This window comes from Nipponia nippon, unplaced genomic scaffold, assembly GCF_047370975.1.
Source record: "Nipponia nippon isolate SJK-2023a ecotype South Korea unplaced genomic scaffold, ASM4737097v1 scaffold_11, whole genome shotgun sequence".
In the NCBI taxonomy this organism is placed as follows: domain Eukaryota; kingdom Metazoa; phylum Chordata; class Aves; order Pelecaniformes; family Threskiornithidae; genus Nipponia; species Nipponia nippon.
In genome coordinates, this window is record NW_028262302.1 from 4,651,984 (window position 1) to 4,678,529 (window position 26,546).

Consider the following 26,546-nt stretch of genomic DNA (forward strand, 5'->3'; position numbering starts at 1 on the left):
CTTCCTTTTTCACTTTTCAGTCAGAGAGTCTCAACAAGAACAAAAAGAGGTGGAGAGGTTCACATATGCTCCACATTTATGCCTGTGTTTGCAGCAATTTTACATACGGTCCATGGGAAACAACTGTTAAAGATGTCCTGGTTTGCAAATATGAGGCTCATCTTCATCTTCTTGATGACCTTTCATTGTTCTGTTCTTTTCCTGTGTACCAATGTGACTGGAAGCCCTCTGTGGTCTTTAGATCACAGTCTCTTCTGGATAGAAATGATTTCTCAAGAGAACACTGTGTGAGAATGTACTTTAATTTTAATATGGGAAAAAATGAGAAAGGATTTTACGTATCTAGCAAGCAGGTTTTTTAGCCTTATTTCCCTAAGAAAAATAAGGGATATATGATTATGCAGCCTTTGTTTTCACCTCCTGATTTTTAGCTACTTTCAACCAAATCTGACAGAAGAACAATGGTTGGATCCCTAACAGGGTTTCTCTCTTCTACTCAGCTGCCAATTTCATGAAACTCCTAATGTCCCACTTGAGGAAAAGTCAAGGAGGACTTTATCTTTAGCCATTACTGTTTAGCAGGAGACAGCTGTGCAACAGGATATCACTACTGTCCAAATGATGGACCAAAAAAGTTAAGTAGAGTGAGCTGGAGGTATTGTAGTAGAAAGCTATAAAGGATATAAGTAAAATCCATTGATTTTATGAGGATGTTGAAATGAATATGAGGTTATTATTACAAGGAAAGGTGGTAGAAGGAAAGTGTAAGAGACAGAGAGAGTGAAGACCAGTATCAGACAGGGCTTTATTAGTATTGCTGGTACAGAAGAACTTACTTTGATTTTTATACTGTTTTTTAGAGCGATCCTTTTGCCCAAGGAATTATAAACATTTTAATATCAATGTAAACTTTTTTCTTCTTTTTTTCTTGTATATATCAAAATACTGCATATAGTAGCAGAACTGCACATTTTAAATCTATCAAGAGTAGTACAGCAATGATGAAGAGCTTCAGTCATTTCTCTCTGTTGCTCTTTTTATGCTACATTTAAAGTGATGACATTAAGCCTTGAAGGGGTTTTAACTTATCAAATTAAAGTCTATGCCTTTCATTAGTTTTTAATAGTACGAACACCAGCGGATCTCTAGCAGTTTTGAGGGGAATAGTGAAGATTAAAAGAGATGGTACTTGAATTAAGTTGATGTTGAAAAGATACTGGCACCAAAACCGCCTCTCATAGTTTTAAACTCATTCACTTTTGTGGTCAAAGATTCATTCAATGCATTTCTGACTTGAAAAAAAATATAAAAACATATTTTTTTGTATTTTTAACAAAATCAAAGAGAAATGAATCTTATTTTCAGATATTTAGAATAATTTCACTTATTTCTCTTCAGAAGAGCAATCTGTTTAATATTTCAATATTAAAACCTTTTTAGATACATGTTGTTTACGCCAGTACTTTAAAACAGAAAAGTTCCAAAAAACTAAATAAAAAAATTCAGAAATTTTGTAACATAAAAGAAAATGGGATGTGAAAAAATATTTATCTTTATTTTTATTCTCATATTATGTTCTACTCCTTCCATCTTTTGACCTACCTCTGAAAAGTACATTAAGCTTTGGATTCTTCTCTTCCGTGTTTCCATACAAGTTATTACTTCTCTCTTCTCTCATCTTACACCATACTTCAACATCACACAGCTTTCTTCTATTCCACATTCTCAAAAATGTTTTCTTTTGTCTTTCCTCATTGTTTTGCTAACTTATCCTTCCTTTTTTCAGCCTGGATGTTTGTTTCTTCCTCATCTGTCTCAGCCACTTCATTGGGCCAACAAGAGCCTGAACATCCCCAAAGACCTTTGTCTCATGCTAAGAGCTGTACCTAAGATACTGGTATTTTCGTGTATGTTGGCTTTAGTTGTTCTGTGAAGCAGAAAGATTACTTCAGGTCCCCACTAATCAAGCGGAAAATGGATGACATGAGCAAGATGTGAAAAGCTCATTGGTAGCCCCTGGAGAAGTATTGCATTCAAAGTTGACAAATTGCAGGGGATTTAAGGAGTGCATGATAGGGCAAGCAAATGGTCTTGCTTTCAGCAAAGTTATTCATCAGAACATTTGTCCTTTCAGGAAGGCAGGTTATTTAGACAATAATTATGAGTATTGTGTATGTGCACAATTGTACAGTGTTATTTGCTATGCATGCAAAAAGCTACACTGAAGCAGCCAGTTAATCAAGAGTTAACCTCAGTTCTGGCATTTCTGAAGCGAGCATCTTCATTTACTCCCCTTTCCCCTGAAACAGTATGTTAACATTTTTCATTACAGGATCATGTGTGCTTTATTTCACAGCATTCCTACTCCACACAGTATCCAGAGAACAGCCAATCAATATATTTTTTTATCTTCTTTGTTCATTATGTGTGCCAATCCCTTGTTTACTGGATACTGTTCAAACCTTTCCCTGAAAACAGAATTTTGAGTAACCATCATGGGGATTTTCTGTAGTATTCAATGTTATAAGAACCAAAGGTTTAATAAACTATGATTTAATGTATTCTTGCAGGAGTGGTTTCTTCATGCTTCATGGGGAAACCAAGGCATAAAGAAATTAAGGTCAAAAGTAACCACAAATGTTGCATGCCTATTTGAGACGTAAAAGACTACCTTTTAGACTATTTACGATTCATAAATTCCTAGCATTTAGACCAAGCCCAGAAGATAGTTTTACGTAACTTAATTGGTCTTCTGAATATCACAGACCATTGGTTTCACCAGTTGTCCCTGTATTGAGCCCAGAAATTTATATTTGTTTAAATCTGCTTTCCAGAAGGGTATCTAGGTCTGATGTAAAAATTCCAAGAGGTGGGGAGACCACCATTTCCCTTTGATAGTTTATTCCAGTGATTCAAGTTACCCTTACTCAACTAGATTAAAAATTCTTTCATATCCTGTATTTCTGTCCATTTATCGAGGGACAATGAGAATCAGCAGCAACACAAAACTATTCTGTTCCTGGTACTTGATTTACCTTGTTCAGAATTAGCACGTGTCTCTGTACATCTTTACTGAGTAGGCATATCCTCAGGGTTTTTTATAAGCTGAACAGAAGAAGCTCTTTCACTACATGCCTTTTTCTCTAGTGCTTGCATTACCAGTATGGCTCTTTTCTGCATCTTCTCTGGGTTTTTAACATCCTTTTGTTTTAGAATGTGGACACACATGCATACACATTTTTATATCTTTCTTTCTCAGTGTCATGTGTAAAGTAAAATCACCTTAATTGCTTCATGGAGATACTTACTATTTTACTATGTATACACCAAAAGATTGCATTTTTCCATTTTTATTTTCCGCAGCATTATACTGTTACCTTGTATTGAAGTCCCAGATCTTTTTCAGAGTCAGTGCTTTTCAGAATATGGTTACCCTTTCTGTAAGTGTAGTCTGTATTTGCTGTTCTTAGACTGAGAGTTTTGCATTTGGTTTTATTAAAATATACTTGATTTGAATATGCCTAGCTACCAAGTGGCCCAGAACATTGTTTCGTCATCATTATTTACTTACTTTCTTTGTTGTTCATGAACATTACTAGCCGTGTCTACCTGGTTCTGATTAATTGAAGGATATGTTGAGTAAGAGCATGCCTAGTACTGATACCTGTGCAACCTTACTAGTATTCTAGTATTACTCAGTGACAATTGCCTTTTGGAACATGGGGTTTTGGTGGTTTTTTACTGTCAGCCCATTCTGAACCCACTTAAGAAGTTTTTCTTGGTGGTGTGTGGTGATTTTTTTGTTAATCAGTCTGTTCTGTCTGACAAGTCAAAGCCTAAAAAATCTCTGTACAACATCCACTTCTACTCCCATCAAAGAAGGAAATCAGATTTGTTTGGCAAGAGCTATTTTACACAAAAACATGTTGACTGGGAGTAATTATACTCTTTCATTAAAATCTGTATTAATTGAATCCAGTGTTTTCACTCCTTTGGCCGAGTTTTAATCCCACTAGTCTTTTTTCTAATATTGACATATTATTAGTGCTCTTCCAGTCTTTGGGAATGTCCTAGTATTTTAAGATTGATTAACAGGGATCTTCTCTAACAACCCTGCAACACCTAACGTGAAAATTGTCTGAATCTGTAAATATGAAACTTATCCCTCCTTGATTTCTAATAAACTGAAAAGTGCTTATTACTTCTACATTAACTGTAACTGTATCATCCTGTTTTTTCCAAAGACAGACCAGCTTATATACTGAGCAATCCTGGGGTTTTTTTGCATTACAATTTATGATATGGGTATTTCAAACTTGGAATGGGCTTACACATTCACTGTTCCTCTCATAATTAGAAATCCTTATTATATGTAGTCCTGCCAATGATGTGTTTTTCCTTGATACCTTTAGCTATTCTTATCAATTGGCATCACTTCAGAACTTCTACCTTTTAGGATGTATTTGTACTTTTTTCCTCTGTAGTTCTGTGACTTTTTATCATACGTTTGCTTTATTTCCTTTCTACCTGAAAAAGGCGTTCCACTTTCGCCTGGTTGTGAGGTCAGATATTTTTTTATAGCCACCCTTAAAGGACTCCACTGTTTTCTATCATATTCTTCTATCCTTTTTTCTACCAATTTTGAAGTACTTTATATACTTGTTCAAGTGTTTCTGTGTATGTAAAGATTCTGGTTGGTATTTCCCATGTAGAATTCAATCGGTTTATTATTACTTATCTCTAAGTATTTATCAATCTCCAGTACAGTGATTAACATCTCTTGTGTTATAATGATACTGTTTACCTCATGTTCATAAATAATATATGGTTTTGGAAGTGTGTAATACTAGTTTATAATTGTCCCCACAAGACTCCCAGAATACATGTCGTAAACTGAAGTCCCCTATAGCATCATTATTTTCCTTTCCAAAGATTATAGGTAAGTGCTGAAGAAAAACTTGTCCTGTGCCCTAGTTAATTTGCTGACCGGCAAGTCTTTCTTAAGTTATGTTAGTTAGCATATTGACCTCTATGTATTCAAGAGCTGTGGTCCTGTGTTACTTATCACTCTAAAAGGAATAATGGCATGGGTTTTTTTTTAAGGTATCCTGTTCCCTTACTCCCTCTCTTATCCTTCCTGTTAATCAGAGATTTTAACATGCCAGTTGTCCTCCAGGTTTTAGTAATGCTGGTTATATAAAATTTATTCCCATCAATGAGAGTTTCCTCTTGCTGCTTACTCAGATTCCTAGGATCAATACATAAACAATTGAGGAGATTCTTTTCATTATATTCTTTGCCACATTGGTTCAACTTGCTCGTTAGGTGCTGAATTTGAGCATGTACCTCATTTGCCTTCCAAATAACCTCCCCTTGTGTTGCTGATTTAATATCCTGGCTGCTCCAGCTAGTTTCCAACTGAGAAGATTAGCCTCCTACTTGTGTGGTGTAGGCCGTCCTGTTCATACAGTCCCTTCTTTCACTGATGTGCTGTTTCACGGGTCTAAATCTGCTTCTTTTCAGTCATGGATGACAGGCAGAAAATGCTGGAAATAAACTTTCTCACTTGTGATAACTGTGGATAGCCACTTACATTTTCATTTTGATTTTAATTGTTTTCAGTGCAGTTGAAGACTTCAGTAATTTCATCTGAGGTCTGATGTGGAGGCATTATATAGCATTTACATTCTGCCTCCCATTGACTTCAGTTGCAGCTGTGAGTGCATGGTACTTCTGCAGATTAGACATGAGGGATTTATCTTGCACAGTCAGAAAATGGGTAACATACTATGAATCCCTGTGAAAACTTTCAGTTAATTCATGCTAAGGTACCTTGACCGAAGGACAGATAGATTCCATAACTGCTGAGCAGCATTCAGCTCCATTACATATGAAGCATATTTGCTCTGTTACTGTGTTGCCATTCCAATGGCTGCAAGGAAAGAAACAGCAACAAACAGGTAAAAGGCTCTTTCACTGGGCAGGGATGATTCATGCCCAGGTATAGGTCCACCCCATGCAACAATTAGAAAGAAGTCTGAAAAAAACCCAAAAGATCCTGCAGTTAAAAGTAGCACCATGATGCATGTATACTGGTAACCTTACCTCTGGCATTTCCTAATATCTCTGTACTTCACTTCCTGACCTTATTAATGTCCTGCCAAGGAAAGGGTTCACTCACCCAGCTTTAGCTGCCACTTGTCGGGGCCCCATTTATAGTCAATACAAAAAGGGGGACATACCACTACAAGGCAGTTCTTCTTCCCTGAAGATAAATGCAGAAGATAGGTGAAATGTTCTTTGGAAGTGCCCGGTTCACTTAAACTTTAGGTGGCGGAAGGTAGGGGAGATAAATGTCATCATTTCTCTGTGTGTAGTATTTGTGTGTATAATTATACACATAAGTCTGTGTGGAAAGGTACATTCACAGATGGGTTTAGGTGTGTGTGGCCCTATACACCCATATATATACAGTGTTAACATGTAGCTGTACATAATACTGTGTTTCTCCTCTACTCACAGTACTTCAAATTAAATCTTAAATCAAGCCTCAGGTGTGTTAAAGTTGCATTTCTGAATTGAGCTACTGAATTTGGACCAGGTCTTAATTTGCTTTGTCACTAAAGAGAGCTAGTAGTCCTGTCCCCCAAATCATCTTTGTAAACGTATTATATGCATAGCAATGATTCGGAGGTGACTCTGGTTGTCAAAGAGCAGCTCCCTCCCCTTCACACGAGCCGAGAACTTCTCAAGACGTGGTGTCTTTAATGGGCTTCTGTCAAAAGCTTGATAGCGCATTGAACAGTGAGAGGTTGTCTGACTTTTGTCCTTCATTGTTTATAATGAAACAGGATAAAGATGTGTTCCCTGGAAATCCAGGGGTATGTTTATTTTTTTCCTTAATCAGTTGCTAATGATATCTACTTTTTTAAGGTACATGTTTAGGAGATTAGGCTAACCTTGAGACAGGTTCCCTAGCATTGTCCTTACCTCTCTTGTATGTAAGAATACTAAGTGTAAAGCTATTGCTTACCTTCTTAATAAAATGTTCTTCATAAAATTAAATTCCTAAAATGCGTGTTGGCATAGGAGATTTTTCTAGTCAATATTCTTGATTTAATCTTTGCTCCTTAGTAGTGTTACTTATTTTCTTCCTGTGGAATAATAACTGCAAAATGTGTGTGTTGCAATTATGCTGTAGGAAGGATTATGAACTGTTAGTTTAAATTATTGTATTTTTTTGCAGACTTTTGGAAAGTTATATTTTTTTTAAATAATAATTTAGTTCAGTGCAGCAATAATGAAATAGCAAGATACTTTTATTATCAAATATACTTTGCATTTGTCAATCAATATTTACTTACTATGTTTTTTTTTTACTGAGCTGTGAAGTTTATTGTAGATACCAGCAGTTAGTTTCACTGTTTGTAGCAACAAATATTTCAGCCTAAATGCTAAATTACAATAATGATGATGATATTTGTAGCTACTAGGAAGCAATTATTCCTGACCATAGTTCTCTAAAATACAGTATAAGGAGGATTAAAAGAAAAAAAATCCTTAAAAATAATGTATCTGTAAAATAAAGATTTTTGAAGAGAGTAGGACAAGCAAAGGAGTTAGCTAGTAACTCAGTCAAAGGAGTGGTTACCTAGAGTTGAAAAACCATTGCTGATTACAGACTCTGAGCTAGCGGTTCATCTAGGAGAGACAGAAATTTTATATAAAAGGGCTTATTTTCAAAGAAACTGGCAATTCAACTGCAGTCTGGTTGATGTAAAAAGTAAGACTTCTTGTGGAAGTTTATATATCGCCTAGATGCTGGATAAAGTTCTTAGAACTTTTCAGAATACCACAGTGCAGTAAATTAAAAAGAAATCTAAGTTTTATAATATGTTGTATTTTAAATTTGTGTCACACTGTGAAGCCTCAGCAGATTGTCTGAGTATTAAATAATGCTTCTTTGACTGTAGAAGTATCATTTTCTTGAAGCCTGAAAAATTAATTAGTCTTTGTAGGAAATAAGCAGTTCATTAATTCTTGCCAACAGTGACAACTTGTTAGTGACTAGCCCAGAAAGAAAACCCTCGCCTCTACTGAACTTACTGTGACAACTGTTATTGACTTCAGTGGGAGCAGCGTTGGGCCCTGTGTAATTAAGTCCAGTGAACTGTAAATATTCCTATGACATAATTTTGACAGTTACAGTTCATCTTTAGTTATTTACATTTCATAAGTTATCACTAACTATTTGCTAGAAGATTTTATTTGATATTTTGAAAAACCATAGCCTATTGATGGCATCTCCATTCAGCTGCTGTTAATCTGTCCATAAGAGCTGATATGAATTACTACTTTCTTTCCCCTCAAGAGGTGCACCATAGCTGGATTTCCATCTTTGAGAAATGGTGGCACTTGAGTGTATCTTCAGAAATCATGAACTGAGACTGGCTACCAACTCCACTGAAAAACAGTATCTTTTGGGGCTGAATTTACAAATTTCTTAATTTTGTGAGTACACTCTTTTGGAGTATTTGATTTTAGTGTATGAGTTATTCTTTTTATTAACTCTGATACTTGAATTAAATTTAGGGAATATCTTTTGTAGAAAACAGTTAAATTTTACCAGCTGCCAGGAAAGGGCAAAGCAATATTGGTATAAATGAAACAGTGATAATTTATAGTTTTTCATATAAAAATCAAAAGTCGGTCATATTATGGAATACAGAAAAACCATGATTTGAGGAAACAAATCTTGTTTTCTTAATATTTAACTCTAATTTGTATTCTCAAAAGTTTTTCCTGCTGCTTTGACCTCTGGCAGTAGTAGTGGTGGATATTAAGATTAAGTCCATTTCACCCAAGGCTGTTGATAATTCAGTCATCCGAAACAGCTTCTTCTAAACAGTGTCTCTAGGATGTAGTTCCTCCCTCCAAGGGGAGTGGTCTTTTGTTAGACTGTGTAAATCGAGAAACTGATTCATTACCACTGCACTGCTAATTCCTGCCTTAACCTGCAGAACCAGGAATCGCACGGCTCTTTGCCTGCATACAGCAGACATGAGAAGCCACTGTTCCTGCGTTTGCTTTAGTTTTTTGGGGGAATTGAATGAAAGTAGATTCAAAGCAGCGGGGGATTTGTTTGTCAAATTTTGCAAATGAGGCCGCAGAAAATGGAGTTTTACAAGCCCCGTTCAGCAGTTCAAGATATCAAACTCACTTCAGTTTTCAATATAACGTTCATACTGACTCTTTCAATCTTAATTTTGATGGATTACTTACCACCAGAAGTTTATACTGAAATCTTTCCTTTGTCCTCTTTATCCCTTGCTCACCTTTTCATTCTTTCCGTGTCAATTATTAACACCGTGACGTTACTTGTTGCTGCAGTAACTTTGTTTCAATGCAGCTGTTGCCAGGTGAATTTTCTTGAGCACTTGATTGTCACATTTACAAAGATTTTATGAGATACCAGAAAAGTTTTGTTTTGGGCAGCAGTCTTCAACTTTACATTCTCGGGGAATTGGCCTGTGCTGTCTCTCGGTGTTTTATTTGAAAACAAAATACAAAGGGAAACACACTGTGTGTTGGTTCCAGGTTATGTATGGTAGGTTTTGTTAGCAAGGTAGATACCAAGACATTGAAATATATTGGATTAAATTCACTGGGCCAGATATGCTGTGGCCCTGTTGCAGTAGAGGTTCACGAGGGGCTCAGCAGACAGAATGTATCTGACTCGTGTTAATTCAGATCTTCTTAGGTCTGTTTTTCATCTGTGAAGTGTTGCTATAATTAGATGGTGAGTCCGGTGAAGCTGTGTGTTGCCAGACTGTGACTTGCAAGACACGAGACCAAAGTCCAGGTGCTTTCAGCTCTCTGACAGCATGCCAGTGGCCACGAAGTACACACCCTACGGTGCTTTTCTGCTCTTAGAGTAGGGGCTGGTGGTTAATTCTGCAGAGATACACTTCCAGCTGTAACCAATTCACAGGTTTGAACTGGTCATCCCAACTGCAGGATTTAGGCAGCGGAGGCTGTTGCTGCATACATCCAGTTGAAAGTTTCTTAGGGCATGTCTTGGCTGAGGTGAAACAATGTTCACCATCATTTTCTTCTTCAAGGCTTCAAGTTCCTGCTTGATTTATGGTGGTTTCTGCCACGGAAACCCATGCAGAACACCAGCTCTGAAGAATTTCCTGATTTCTGTCCTGAATTTAGTTAATATCTTTCCACATTGGTTACAAACCTTTCTTCAGATCTCTTCCTAAGGCAGAGGAGCCCTGTACTGTCTGTTGCTCAAATTAGTTCCTCGTTGGCACCATGTAAATGTTAACTTTCTGTTGGTAGACCAAAACAGAGTGAGACCAAAACTAAACTACTTTCCCCCCCTCCCCAACTCCCCCTGCCCCAACTCATCCATGGATGACAAACAAAAGGCAAAGAGCCAAGTTTTGCCTTCCAGGGGAAAACCCAGTGTAACGGCCTGAAAACACTGCAAGGGTAGAGAAGCAGCTGGAGAAATAAGGAAGGAATGAAAAGCAAATGAAAAGCCGTTGCTTAAAGCCATTTCTTCTCCTTCCCTTTTCCCATCTTTTTTAGCATTCTTCCAAAAGTAGAAAACTGACAACTAGGCTCAAGTTCTCTGTTTCTTTTATAGCATGCTGTGGATTCCCGTTAATAGATATGAAAATGTGTGTACAAGGATCCATGTCAATTTTCTTGCTATAATGACGTTTTTTTCTTTTGAACCTGAAGTGGGAACAGAGAAGTACATTGTTTTGCTTTATTTCGAAATAAAAAATAATGTATCCTGCAGTGTATCTTTCTTAAAACATTGCTGCCATGGGAGTATGGTACATTTTTACCCATCCCTGTTGTTGAAACTTTTTGGCTAGTTGATTTCTTTACATGTCCCTTACAATGTTGGTAGCTCCTGTTAATTGCCTCAGTGTCTACGATGGGCCCAGAACTGATTGTCAAGCTTCCCTACTTAAAGCTCAGAGAGCAAGCTGCTTATGACCCAACAGAGACACAAGGGAGGTCTATGAAAGGGAGAGTATTCAACCAGCCTTAATCCTTGTTTTCAGTAAGGCAGTGTCTTTAAGTGCAGACTAATTAGTGAATAGACATGGTTGTAGATTCTTGTAGACATGTCTTTTGTTGGCTTGAGATGAACTGAGCAGCTAATAGAAATGGTTTAAAATCTCTGCTTCGCTTTTCTTTTAAGGCACTTTAATAGGGTATGGAGATGAGAAAACATAAATCAAAGCAGGAGCAAAAGTAAATACAAACCATCTGACTACCTATGTTGATATATTCCATTTAGATATTAGCAGTTACACTTGTGGCTCCCATTTGTGGAAGTCTGGCCCCGTGCTTCTAAAAGAACTATTCATTTTATAACCTTTGACGTATATCAATACTAGAAAAGCATGCTTTTTTTTTCCTGTTACAGTAATGTATTATGCAAGCATTACTTTGCATTTGAATAGTATGTTAAAGTCATCAATCACAAAGTGATCGATCAAGATAAACACAGTTGTCCCATTTTAGCACTAGGGAAACTGAATTCCAAGAAGTGAAGTGAATTTCCTTGAGAATTGATGGCATGCCTGAGACTAGAACCTAATTCTCTAGAGGAATGCCCTCCTTCTTTAATCATTTGTTTATCATATCTTATTACATATTGTATAATAAAATATCCCAACAGGTAGGAATAACCATCTGCACCTACCAAAAAGTCATTTATAGTAAAATTGAATGCAAGGAAAGGCATATGGGGAAACTGAGTTAACGATGAATGACATCTAGTCATAGTCACCTGAAAGAGAAAGCATTCCTTAAAGATCAGCAAGATATTTGAACTATAGTAAGAGGGTTTAAAAAAAAAATATTGTGGTTTTTTTTTCTGGTTGTATTTCCCCTATTATTTGCATATTGCTTGACCTTGACACAATGCAGATAGGAAGCAGACACAGCAACTTACTGTTCTATCCATTTTCTGAAATTAACCATAAATTTCAGTGATATTCAATAACAGTACCTTGGTTATTGAATCTCGTAACCTTTTTGCTGCCTTTATCACCTGTATTATCGATAGGAGATAATTACTGCAAAGCAGCTGGCTGTTGGTTTTAGAGAGCATCAATTGTTCTCCTGTCCCAGCTGTTGGCTAATAAGGACAGTCAACACATCTGTTTCAACAGCTGGTAATTAACAAAAGCCTAATTGCTGCAACTCTTTTAACAACAAATCTATGAAAGAGTAGGGATGTGGAGGAATATTATTTACTCTGTGCTCTGCACTTTCTGTGACCAGTTTCTTTTTTCTTTTTCTTTTTCTACTTTGAACACCACTGCCTTTGTCTGACACATTGAATGGCAGGAGAACACAATATGGTAATCCAGAGCTTAAGTTTTTCAGATCTTTGTTGGTGTTTCTTATTGCAACATTTCTTTGCTAAGTTGCAAGATAAAATGGATCAAAAGCATTTTGTGGAGTTTCATACAACAGCTACAATCTGCAGCAGTATGCCTATGCAATAGGGCTGCCAATCCAGCAGTCTCCAGAAGAAAGTAATGGGTTTCCCCATTTGTGTACGAGTTTAATAGCCCTGCACCCCTTCCCAAAAAAGGTGTCATCATTCTGAAAATGGTGGTTATTTGAATAATTTTGTTACTGCTGTTCAGATCCTTCACAAAATTTGTTGCACAGACGGTGTTTTTTCATTCCTCTGATGAAACCTGCATACGTTGGTCAGTTTAAAAGTAAATGCCAGGTGGCAGCTTGCACTGCACAAATATCTCACCATTTTATCATTACGGAATTGGAGAGGGTTCTGCACAATGCTTGTCTAAATATCTACATTTATAGTATCAGTCAGCAAACACAAAGTCAAAGATATTTCTCTTAATTAGACTTATTCTGTGTGTTATCCTTGTGTATAGCACACACATAATTGGAATACTCATCACTAAATAGAATGCATGTATACAAATACAGGGAAATGTTAATCCCATTGAAGTCAACATTGAACTTCTGTTGGCTTCAATGGGTCAGGATTTTCCCTGCAAAACCAAATTTTCTTAAAAGCTGGAGACAAATTTGGCATTCATTAAGCTACCCATGAAAAGAAGTGTTAAAGTATTAATGAAACTATTGCCTGAAGTATTATCCAAGTCAGGCATGTATTGCAGGTTGTGTGAATGACTGAGTCAATAAAAATTTCTAAGAAATAGCATTTAAAATGGTATTTTGAAGTGGTAAACTGATGATGAAAAAAATTGCGATTCTTTGCTAAAAGTTAGTCAAGATCACTTGATTGAACTTGTCTCACTAACATTTCAGTTGGCAAGTATTTCTGTACACTGAGTTCTTAATTGTCTGCTGGGTACGTTGAAAGGTATATAAGAAATTCTACCCAAGTGCTTGCCATTGGCAGAATAGAGATTGCATAATTAAAAATATTCTGGCAAGACAAGTTTAGTTCAACAGGTGTTCAAGTGAAGAAATGTATAATAGGTTCAGTGAAAAAGTATAGGATATGATTTGAAGAAATAAAAACAAAAGCATTGGCTAAAATTCTAACTGTAAGATGGTAACATAGAGAAGTGTTTACTGTCTGGGTTTATCAGGACGTGATTTTTGTACACAAGAAGCTTTGGTGATTGAAATGGTTTCTTTTGTCTTGTACAAATAAGGGGAAATAAATACACCTGCATTAGATTATACTGTGGAAAATTGCTGGAGCATTTGATAGTTGACAAAAATGTTTATCCTTTTAGTGGGTTATTTTGTTTCATTTTGCAAGTTATGATTTGAAACAAAATGACTGTGGGTAACCTATCACTCTTCTCATTCCCTTCCCTTCCTCTTCCTTCCTCTGAAGATTACAAGAATTATCAGATATGCAGCGACTACCTTTTTTTCCAGTTGAAATGTAGTTGAGTCTGAGTGAGTTGCAACAGAAATTTAGACGTATTCTGCAACTATGCACCAAAACTTAGGTAGGAAGTTAAAAGAATGCTTTTGTCCAAGGCAGAGATCTAATAGAATCTAATTGAATGGATATGCAGTAGGGAGAAATATGATTACCTCATATAACATTTAGTAAATAGATTTTTAGCAGAAAGGACTAGAAATCTTTAGTATCAGAACATACTTTTGAGTCCTGAGTGAAGGTAACTCACCTATATCAACAGATCTCATCCAACAGTATAGCATCCATAAGAATCCACGGAGGCATCCATCCCCTGCTGATTCAATAGGAAGGTGCCATCTATTGAATCCTCTCCTGCACTTTTTCCATCAGACAGGTGGTTCCTATAAAGACTTAGATGTATGTTCTCACAAGCACCTCTATTTGCTTTTCTTACTTTAATTTTGAATCCTTAGTGTGAGTTCTACTTGGGTGGAAAACATTGCAGTAAGATTGTGGAGAAAGCAAGATTCAGGGAGTTGTTCTGATCAAAATCAGCACCAGCTATTCAGACTCAGTATGACTGATCCCTTTTACACATCTAGAATTGCACAGGTGGAGAGTGAAACTGTTTTAAATTATCTGTTGAGTATCCTCTCATCACAGGAGACATGATGGTAGCTTGTTCACAGTGTCTCAGGAATTCACAGTCACCCCAGCTGCACAAGTGGCTCAAGGTAGTGAAGCCTGCAGTCAGTCTCAGGAACAGGCATGCAGCTTTGTCTTTTTCCCAAAATTGCTAGGCGCAACATTAATCCAGCTGGAGAAAGAGCCCAAATTGTCTTGATATGTTGTCTGATGAGAACTTCAGGTACCAAAGGAGAAGTAGTAACAGGCTTGCCAGATTCAAAGCTGGTTTGAGAATGTCTTGGTAGTTAAGGTCTGGACATGTCAGTGTGGGGCATATATTCATGGATTCTTTCTTATTCCTAATTTTCCTGCAAACAGATACATTTATTCAATAATGATTTTTTCTTAAGTGTAACAGTTGCTGTTGAACAGCACTTTGATTCTGGGTTTCTGTGTGTACCAAAATATCAGATAAATTTGAGTACGTATACCTGCTAGTAATTCATTTTTCGTAAGATGAAGACCACAAGGTGAAGTACTATATATTAACTCAAGCTCTTCCCTGCCTTTCCTTCCAATTCCTGGAAGAGTTACAGACCGAAGCAGTCCCACTGAAGTCATTAGGACAATTCATCTTTATAATCCTGTACAAACTCATTACTTTTATGAAAGATTTGTAGTTTAATTCTGATAGTGGGATTAGACACTGCTGCATTCTGCAGAAGTACTGTCTGTCAAGAGGTAACAGTCATTCTGTCTCTTTGCATGAAAGGTTATAATTTGGAGTATGTTATCACTTAGCATCAGTTATAGGCTTTGGAGCGTAAATTGTTAACTCCTTTCTTACTCAAGTTACTGCCTTGCATGCTTTTTTTTGCCCCTTGTATGAAGCATGAATGATTTCAATGTACATATTTTCTTATGGAAAAGAGACTTGTGAAATGTTGCAGAGTGTCTCAGCTGGGCTAAGTGTCTCAGGTGTCACACTGAAATCAGGGATAAAGAACTGTAATAAGCGAATGTCTCATAACAGAGAAGCCAAAGGGTAACCAAGTTCAAATGGCAATGAAAGGGCGTGGCCAATGGCTGGTCAAAGATCAAAGCCAAGGACTTTACTGTAAAGGGGAGTCTGCAATAGAGATTGGGTAGTGAAGTAAAGTTAGAAAGATTTACCTGAGCAAGAATTACTCCTACGTTCTTGGAGTGGAGCTCTGGGTGACACCTGTTGAACAGTCAGGAGTGCCTCACCAGCCTACTGGGAACGAGAGAAGCAAATTGTCAGTCAGACTCATATGTATATAAGTCAGGTTTATCAATCTTGGTCAAGTTTATTAAGCCCTTATTAGTTGACAAGACCAATTATCTGTACCTACTCTAGTAACTAAAATAGGATAAAGGCATGGGCTTGCACAGTGACATGCAATCATCTATGATTTTTGTTAGAAAGCTCCCTGGCATGGTTTTAAGCCACTCTCACAGACAATGCCTTTGAACGATACTGTGTTCCAGGGCCTATTCCCCTTAGGCAATCTGGTGTTAGCAGCCCTTCCTTTTAGGGGTGGACGGAAGAGAGCTGTTGACATGGTAATACAAGGCAGCTCATGCCAGTAGATCTCAAGGCCAGAGCATGGTTTCTGGCTCGTTCTTTTTTAGCAACAGAGAGGTGACTGATGTGGTCAGTTTGGGGTCTTTTAGCAGAGCCTGAAAATGTATGAGACGGAGAGCCCTGAAATCACACACAGTTTCTGGCTGCAGCATTTCTGTCTGGCTGTAACATGAACTTTGTTCTGTTCTTCTGCCAGTTCAGTTCCGCCTCAAACTGGATAGGACACTTTTGGGGCTGAGGGGAACGTTGTTTTTATTGAATAGGGTCTTTGTTACTGCAAAGCTTCTGAGACAACATTACAACACTACCTTTTGGATCCTGTGCTGACGACTTGCTGTTTGTGGCAGATACTGACTTGGCCAAAGTGGCCAAAATCATTTACGTGGACAACAGGTTTGTTGTGGGTGCTGACATTTGAAGGTTTCCCAGAGTAATCTGCCAGTAGGTCTCAGACACCACCTGGAAAGCTTCTTCAGCTCACTCCAGCCTACACGGTCATTTCCTTCTTGATTTCCCCTAAGGAGATTGCCAGTAAAGTTTGTTATAAAGTGTAATAGTCTTCGTGGTGCATGTGAAGCAAGTCAGATCTCTCAGAGTCGAGGAAAACATGCCTGTTATTGAAGTAGATCAGAGAGGTTTTTTCTTTTTTGTTTTAAGCTTATATTTGATAACCCGGTCTGCCTTAGAAGGGATGTGTCTGTTTTCTAGTCCAGTTACCTATGCAGCCATGAAGGGGCACATAAGAAGGCTTCCTCAGATAAACAGTAAACACCATGCCCAAAACAATGTACTTTATTTTCCCTTCAAATAAGACAAGTTTCTCTTTATTGCTGATGTCTTTCCATTATTTATTTGAAATTGCATTTTTTCTAACTGATTTTTAGTTCAGAAACAAAGTGCATGATGTCACCAAGGCCAAACCTGAATTACAGAACATGGAGAAATGTGCCCTTCCCACATGCTCACAGCTGTAAGCAGCCTTCAATCTGAGATGTAAAGGAATTAACTTACTTCTGTTATTTTCATATAGATTCTAAAGCCGTAGTTACTGTGCAAAAATAACTGTTGTGAATAGCCTTTTGCTTCTCTATTAAAACAAAGTCTTCTTGATTGCTTTCTTTTGATTTTCTTTTCACAGTGTGCATCATTGTTGAGTAGTGAGACAAGTATCTAACTATCTGTATATGGAGACCTAACTACTTGCTATTTTAAAGCACCTCCAGCTTGTGTTCTTAATAAAATCCCTCCTACTAAAAGGTCAGCATCTCTGCACATGACATTATTTATGTGCAAAGCCCAATCCAGCTATGAATGTGTATTTTGGAGCTGTCATCCTTGAAAGTTTTCAGGAGTTTTTTTTCTTGTCGGTAAGGTTATATCTGTCCTGAAATAAGCTTTGCGGTATCCTTAGGTAGTTATCCATATGCTCACAGTAGGTATGTATGATGGTATCTCTGGGTTTTTTAGCTATGTACTCAAACAAATGGAAAGCATAAATGAAATCTTGACCCTGGGAAGTCAATTACAGTTTTGGGTCAGCCTCACAGGGGCAGAATTTCAAATTAATCTTCCTCACTCTATGAATCATTCTTTACAATAAAATGGTTCCATGTATGAGCCTCACACACTCATCACATGCCTCGGATTGTCCTTTGAATAGCTAATTTTTCCTGCAATTTCAATATACCATATATTGCTTGGAAGAAGTATAGGTTATTACAAAATAATACTGCAGATGATGAAGAAACTTTGTATCAACATCGTATCTAAGGTTAGATCAGCAAATTGTTAATTCTCACCGAAAAATATCATGAGCATTTCATATAGACACTTTCTTGCATAATGTGATAATGGACTGAATCTGCCTGTAATATGTGCTCGTTTGGGCACATCATTAGGTGAAAGAGTAAACTGCTTGTCAAATACTGCTGGTACAGTGTGCTTCCCAGTGTGACGTGACCATGCAGTACAAGAATGAGGCATTCATATCTCAGGCATAAAGGTTCAACTGGTATTGCTTTAACATAATTAGTAGATATTAAGTTTGCCTTTATTGTAATAAAATGAACCAGATATGAACCTAGTCTGGGCAAAAATGCTATTGGATCCTTTCATTTTCTTTGACGGAGCAGTAAAAAGCTGTTTGGTGATTTTTATTTTTTTTTCATGATTGCACAATCTGCATATTTGTTGTGGCTTATTGCTGTCATCCCAGTCACAACAGGACCTCTCAGAAATCAATGACCATACAAGCAATATTCATATGGTATGATCATGTATTCTTACTGGGGAAATTTGTTGTGATGAAGACAAGAGTCTGGACCTCAGATAGTGACATCTTTTACAAGTCTTCTGAAAAGCTCCCTAAAAATATTAAATTAGGGATAGCATAAAGACTGAGTTGGGAAAGGTGGCATTAGGTAGACTTGCAGCACAACACTTCTTGAAAATGACAGTTCCATTTTGGAATAAAAGGAAGATTATGGGGTTATCATTTTTAATTCCAATAAGAGAAAACATTAAGACATTCTTTGTAAAGTAACTGAAAAAGATGCACCTATACGTGCTAAAAAGCCGGTGTTGATGCATTCTCATCATATATGTGAAAACCCTGATTTCAGCTCCCTGATCCAAGTCGGGCACCCGCAAACATTTTGATAGTTGGGCTGTGGAGTTAGTCTCCTTTCCCGTGATGCATCTTCTGTCTGAACCTGCTTTTCACATACTTAGCAATTTAATAAAAAATTATTTCTGCCAGTCGCAGAGAAAGGACATAGACCAATGAAGTCACCAGAAACACGGGTAGTTCACATGAATTTAGAGCAGGGAAGTATTCTCGCTGGTGGGAGTCTGCCACGTCCAGAGGGAGTTAACGAAAGAGACTGGGACTCAACATTAGGTTTCTGCATCCCAAACGAATAACCTAGTCGCATGGCTGGGGAGGAGTTCTCTCTTCTGTCAGAAATTCTGCCTGACATTCCTCAGAAATATTTCCATCTAAACCAATGCATCTTGACAGGGCATTATTGTTCCAGTGAAACAACGCTTTTTATTAAAAAAAAAAAGTTTAATTAACTGATATTTATTCTGACCAACAATAGTATTAGATTGTAGAGTAAAATCTTATTATGGTTAATTGTTTGATCCTGATGCAAACTCATAAAGGTCATGTTTGCTGTTGAGATCCCATTCCTTTGTGCCTAGAGGGAATGTCAACCCGGGTGTGGTTGTGGTGGTGTGTTGGGGGAAGTTGTAGCTTAATGGCTGTTAGAGTTCCCACCACAGCCACTGTTACCCTGAAATTCACACAGACAAACAACCCTCAGCTGGTTCTTCAGGGTAGTTTTTCTAGCTGTACTGATCCTCCACAGCAGCGCAGATCCATCAGGGATCACTAATACAGTTGCTTGATTTACTCAAAGTTAAGATAGGTTTAGTAAAAACTATTTCCATTAGAAAATGATGTGTTGAGAAACAACTTTTCATGAATTTCTAATTATTTCAGTTAGTATTCCAAATTTTTCCAACTCAAGTTTCTCTCCCAGAAGTGGTATTTGGTGAATATTTGAAACTACATTTCAAACTTCAAAAATTCAACATGAAGTCTAACTTTACATTTTAAATTTTGATTTATTATTGTTAATTATGTATCTAATAATGTGTCAATAATTTATAATATCTACTATAGTACAGTTCTAATTTGCACTTTTCATTTTTAAAATCATCAAGGGCAGCTGATACTTAAATGCAGGTTGAAACATTTTATCTCATTTTCTAGGTCAATATGTCCCCTGTTTGTATTGTAATGAAACAGTTTGACACATTAGCTCTGTGATTTAAAAAACAAGGAGATCACTTAGTGTGTTACTAGAGTGCTGGGCATTTTCAGTCCCCTTGTGTTAGCTGGAGTCTTTTTCTTGACCCTGAAAACCTCTGATCCCCTAATTAATAAAACAAGTACTTATATTCTTTTCTAGATCAAAGCATCACCTGCTTCTGTTGTTGGTGGAACAGTTTGATATGTTGACACTTTGATATAGAAAATAAGATGAGCTGTTGTAATCTGCACTAAGTAGCAGCTGCTAATGTAAAAATAACAGAATGGTTAGAAATTGGATGTCGTAACGTGTCACAACATGACCTGCTGTATCATGCAGTACGTACTTCTCTTATTGACATGATGTGTAAAGTGTAAAAGCATTAAAAATCGTGTAAGATAAAAATATTTCTTCAATGGTTTTAAAACATTTTTCCAGATTTTTTTTTTGCTTTTTCATTCTAATTCAGAATGAAGGAAACATTTGTTCCCCCTCCCAGTCTCCTGCTGCCCTGAGAAGACACCTGACATCGTACTGTCCAGCTAGCCTGCTGATAATCAGCAGAAACATACTTCTGCCCCACGAGAAATGGAGGCAATTCTCATTTGTCCATTTGTGTCTAGATTCCGTTTCAGACTCCAGATAACATAGGACCAAAGGAGCAGAAAGACATCTTATTGCCATCTTTCCCCATAATATAGCTCTACCAAGTGTAAATGGCTGAGTCCATAAATTGCAGAAATGACCGTTGAGACTCTCCAGACTTCTCATTCAGCCTTCTTCTAATCCATAGGAATATCGTGGATCAGTAGAAAGCAAGCTGTTGGTAGCAACTGTTACTGAGTTAAGGAATGCTTGCAGGTTAACAGGTATCTCAGTCAAGCCAGGGGAAAATGCTTTGGGTGAGAAGGGTGTCAGTTCTAATTGGGTTAATTATAATCTCAATAAGAATAAAGTAAGAATAACTTCTCTACAAGAAGAGTACTCATTTAACAAGAAAGTTCTGTCTTAGAAAACAGGAGATATAGAGACAAATGAAAATGGCCAGAGGTTAAGCTAAATTGGCCCTTGGAAAGGAAATTAAACAGACAATAGTGGAATGACTGAAATGAGAACAAGGAAAGAGGAAATATGCCACTGCTCTGAGAATGGCATGGAGATCAAGGATAATCCGGATTAGGTCCGAAAGTGTATGGTTTTATTTTTTTTTCTCTCAGCATTGGGCAAGGATGATGTCAACTATGACGACAGAGGTTATGAAAAGTGAAGGTATGGAAATGGAGTACATCATAGCTGTTCAATAGATTATTGTGCTCGGACAGGGATAATGGATGGTTTCCATCCCCAATTCTGAAAGAGCTGGTACCTGGAATTGCAGGAATGATAGTAAAGTTCTTCAATAAATCCTATGAGGCTGTGTATGGTGTAATATGACAGGGAATTAGCAGAAGCAGCATCTAGATTTAGAAGGGAAAAAATATAATTCTACGATTGTAGACCAGTTAGTCTTTATTGTGAGGCTTCAGAGTAAATTTGGAAGGAAAATATTTTTAAAGCATGGATTCATCAACAGTGGATTGAAGTACAACTTTCACCCAAGTAAGATCATGCAAGAATTCTTCTTTGGTATGATAACTGGTTATTTAGACAAGGAAACTTGTTAAATATAAGCTGACACATAAGCTTATATGTGGTGCCATATGGAAAATTATTAATTACAGTGGAGAATGTGCATATTGTTATTTTGCAAGCAGGAACAAGCTTAATGTGGGAAATGCTGCTTACTGTTAACTGGGTTCACCTAGCATCTCTGGTTTGGAAGGATGGGCACGTTGAGCTCATGTCTGTCTGCAAAATGTCATGTACCCATGAAGGAGATGAGGGATTAGTCAAAGGCAGTAAGGAACTAGTTAGCAGGAAGGCAACAGCAAACAGCTTTGAAAGGACAAATGTTAAGGTCCAAGGATTTCAGTAGTGGAATTTCTCTCCAATTTCTCACCAATTGGTGCTGAACCAGTTTTCTTTAATGCTGTCATTGAGAACCTTTGGCATGAAGAGCAGCAGCGTACCAACGAAATTGCTTGGTGATGCAGAGCTGGGAGATGTTATTAATACAAAGTAGAGATACTATTAATAGAAAGTCAGTTCAAGCTATCTTGGAGAAAGATTGGAATGGCCTCAAGTACTGGGAAAATAAAAGCAGTGGGGTGGAATTCAATGGTACCAGGTGCAAGGTATCATCATTTCAGGATGAGTAAGAATTTCCACTGTTAGCTGGGTAATACCAGTGGGCAGGAGGACAGACAGCTATCAGAGAGTGACTGTAAGCAAAAGGGATGCAAGAATGTATCAGGTGAGATGTTTCCACTGGAGTTAGGACGTACTGCTAGCAGAGCACTGATGAGAGACGAATTTGGATTGATCAGGAGAATGGAGAGCCTGCTTACTGAGGGGTAACAGAAAAGGTTGTGTTTATTTAGCCCATGTAAGGAAGGAAAAATACTTGGTCTCTATAAATATATACATAGGTAGAAATATATATGTTCTCTATAAATGCATGAGAACAAAATCAGTAAAAAGATAAGTTATGAAGCTTTATTACTCAAGTTCATTGAATGTTTTTTTCCTTCTGTTGGATGTTGTAAAGCATTATAAAAGCCATCTTTCACCCACGGGGAACCTGACAGCATAGGATGCTGTGTGTTCTTACCTCTTTCGATTTCCATTAGAGTTGAGGGTGCTCATGTTTGCCCTACAGGAATTAGGAAGAGATAAAAACTAGTTTTGCTCTGCTTAAGTCTTGTATTTTTCCAGCCTTTGGGTTAAGAAAACGCATAGCATTGTTCATTTAAATATTTTGAAACAAAAGCAACAGCAAAAGCATCAGTAATAAGATTTTCTTAGTCAAGATCTGGCTATTTTAAGTTTGATATGTAGCAATTAGCTTTTAGATTTAATTGGAAAATTTAAATTTTCAAAAAGTAACTGTTTGCTAAAATGCAAAATGGGAGAAGTGTAGAAACAAGAATTCTCTTTTGCAGGAAAGTGGAGTGGGGGACAGAGAAGGGGGAAGGATCTGTCCATGTTAAACCAAATATAAAAGCGTAGGAACTTGTGGGCAAAACAAAATTGTGAGAAAGACACCGTATCCCAGTGATCAGAATATCCTTTCAGGGTTAAACAGGAACTTCACTGAGGGTGGCCCCTATACCAAAGTGGTGACCGACCTCACCTCTAAATTGACCTTGTTAGGGTAAACCTCCACCAGAGGAACCTGAGTGTAATTCTTTTTCTTCTTTACCCTACCTTCCAAAAAAATTTAATCAAAACTGATCCATTTCTGTGAAGAGTTCTGATTTCCACAGCTTGACATTTTCCAAAGGAATAATATTTTGCTAAAAAAGTTCCCAAGCAGCTATTGTTATTACTAGAGGTGAGCTCATGTAGGATTTTTGCCATGTGCGCTATGGATGGATTTCAATATACATTATAGGAGTCTTCCAAATGTTTTATAGTAGTGCAGGCACCATTACTTTAGTTAGCAATTTAACTTTGTGTTGGGCACTGTTTTCCTTTCCTTCTTCTAGTGAAGGAAGGCACCTCTATTTTGGGAGGATATTTGAGTCATTATTTGTGTTTACCGGTCTTCAGGCCTGTGAACGATGGGTCAGTCCTTTTGTTGCGTGGCTGCATGCTGTGCACAAAAACTGCATGCTGTGCCTGAATTTTTGTTGGTCTCATGCAGCTCCCTAGTATCAGCCCCACTACATGCTACTGAGGAGGTTAGCAAATGTCTACTTCTCTTCCCTTCAGTTTTTGTAGCTGTTTGTTTGGTTTTTTTTTAAAATCCAAAGCACCTGATTCTGCTGTTATTTTTACTGGTGCAAACCCAGTCAAATCAGTGCAGTTTTCTCTGCTGAAAAACTGACATAAATAAGAGTCTTCAGACTCTAGTGCCTTCTGACTTTTGTCCTGAAAAGCAAGTGGAACATAAGGTGTATTTTTTATGATAGTTCTCCAAAGAGACTAACTGTTAATCTCTTTGTGAGTAGGTGTGTCAGCTGCAAACATTTCCTTCCAGTCTACCATTTCAATCACACTTCACAGTACACTGAAAATTGGCAAGGATGTTAATTATTGGCCCCTAGAACAAACCACCTACTTTGATTCAAGCGTGTTTTCCAATTTTTAAGAATGTTGTTTCACCTACAGAACAGTATAATTACAGAAAATAGCTTGGTTTGGCTAACATCCTTGTGTTCTGTGAGTTCTGCTTGCAAGACAGCAAGCAGCACTGGGCAGGAGGCTCACCTGCAGAGGATTTTAACCTCTTGCTGACAGGAGTTAGGGCTTGCCAGCATCCAGTACATTGTTTTCCGTATCAGAAGCTCTAAACCACTGTCACTCCGAGGTTAAACATTAACGCTTTCTGCTTTTAAAGCTGAAGGAACCCTCCATATAGTAAGAAAGTTTGTTTTTATTCTCCAGGGAACTTCCTGTTAAAATTTTATGAAAGTCTGTTACAGGAACATTTACAGCGGTGGGTCCTGTACCCCAGCAATGCAAAACCCTGGGTGCAACATGACACCCTGAGCAGCACGGTGCAGAGACTGGTTGTGTAGCTGCATTTGTGCAATGCAGTGTTTAATAAAATTTGCCAGGAGTCAGCCATGTATCCAGGACATGATTAATCAACCAGCAGAATAAATTGCCCATAGATGACTGGGAGTTGACAGTAAACAGTAAAACACCCGCCTTGAAGACTTACAGTGTTAACAGACAAACAGGAAACAGAAGCAAGTGGGAGCCCTGTTTTAGGAGAGAGATTCTGAGGCACACAGACAGAGTTGTTTGTGATTATACAGCGAGTCTGGCAGAGCCAGAGGCTAAACCCTGTGCATTTCCCTTCATGTGTTCGTAGCTCAGGTAACAGGTCTTTAATTTACCAAGAAACTTTTCCACGCTGTCCTGAAGAGTTGGCAGAATCTGCAGTCAGCGTTTCTCACTCATGTGCCTCTTGGTTTGGGGCTCTACAATTTGTACAATTAATAACTTACACCATGAATTAAAAACATTGGAAAGCAGCCGAATGCTCAGGCTCATGTGTCAAAGAATTGCTGTGCAAGCCCAGTCTTATTTGTTTTTACAATAATTAATCATCCGCTGATTTTAAGATCATTTATATGGTACCTGGGCCCTCAAGAGAGTCCTGCAGTGCTATTGAAACTGGACATTTTAAAATTAATGGTGATTAAGCTATAGAGCCATATTAAATATACATGAGTACTTTTTTCTCCTACCTCCTCTTTAACTGTAAGGCTGTGTCAGGGCTGGCTACCTTCCTGACCTTACAAGCCACATGCTGCAGTTTCCATAATGGCCATGAGTCACAAGCCCTTCACAGCACGGTGTGAATAAACAATGGGAGAGGGAACATCCGGGGTGGTTCACAGGTGGGAGATGACAGTGGTTTCTCAGGGATTCCCTTGCTCCACTATAAACCGGATCCTGGGTGAGAAGGCACCCAGAGCGAGCCGGCGGTGCCAGTCTCAGCAGCCCCCGCTGGGGGTTATCCTGGCACTTCTGCCAGTAACATCAGCCAGTGGCTCCCAGCACAGGAGCGGCGCTTCACAGCCAGAGAGCCACGTGCAGACCAAGAGTCGCGCGTCGGTAGTTTGTGGCTGTGTGCCTTGCTTCACTCTCTGTATGTTGGTCAACAGTTTTGCACTATAGGAATATGATATCAATATGAAATATGTTTGCTGAGAAACACTTGGCTGAACTGAAGAGGTTTAACCTTAACCATTCAAAAAGTTTACCATATACGTGAGGGAAGCCATTCAAAACATTATCCTGCTGGGAAAAATAACAGAAAAAAATGCAATGATAGAACAAGAAAGGATTTTTCCATAAGAATTAAATAGGCATTATTACAAAAACAGTATAACTTTATATATGTAATTATAATAAAGCATGACTGAAGTGAATGCACAAAGGATTGTTATGTTTTCAAAGCAATATGGATATTCTGAATAAATTGTTTATCATTTGTTTATTGTTTTGCAGGCAGACTCGATAGCCTTGCAACAAGAAAAAGAGGCTGCTCTTCAACAGTGCAAAAAATTAGAAGAAGAAGTCCAGATATTGCGTGTTTATTACAGGTAAAATAATTAATGCTAATATAAATCAGTGACTCATAGGGGAAATTTTCTGTACTGTGTCTGACTGCGAGTGAGGAAATGGCCTTATCAAATAGGTATTTGTTGGAAATGTGAATACGTCAATGAATCAAGGCCTGCATTTCTGCTTTACTGCTCACCAACCATCTCTTTGAAATAGAATTCCTTTTCTTATAGCCTAAATTTTCTATTAGTTTCTTCTAAGGGAAGGGGAAGCTTGCTGGCAGTTGATACTCATATAAATGAAAAAGCTGTGTTAGAGCGATGCGTTCACTTAAAAACACGAGGACAAAAGAACCAGTTGACATAAGTGCTTGTTTCTTCCCTGGTTGTTTGCATATACCTAACTTAATCAACACAGATTTTAAAACGATAAAATCTGTAATTCTAAAAGA

General features: G+C 37.7%; 1 protein-coding gene across 1 annotated transcript in view; it reads left to right on the forward strand.

Moving 5' to 3' along the window:
* MIPOL1 (mirror-image polydactyly 1) overlaps positions 1-26,546 on the forward strand; it is a 199,097-nt gene that overhangs the window by 118,261 nt on the left and 54,290 nt on the right. Inside the window, exon 16 of the mRNA XM_087747228.1 lies at positions 26,039-26,133. Coding sequence (XP_087603354.1) covers positions 26,039-26,133 — 95 coding nt within the window. The remainder of the gene's footprint in view (positions 1-26,038; positions 26,134-26,546) is intronic.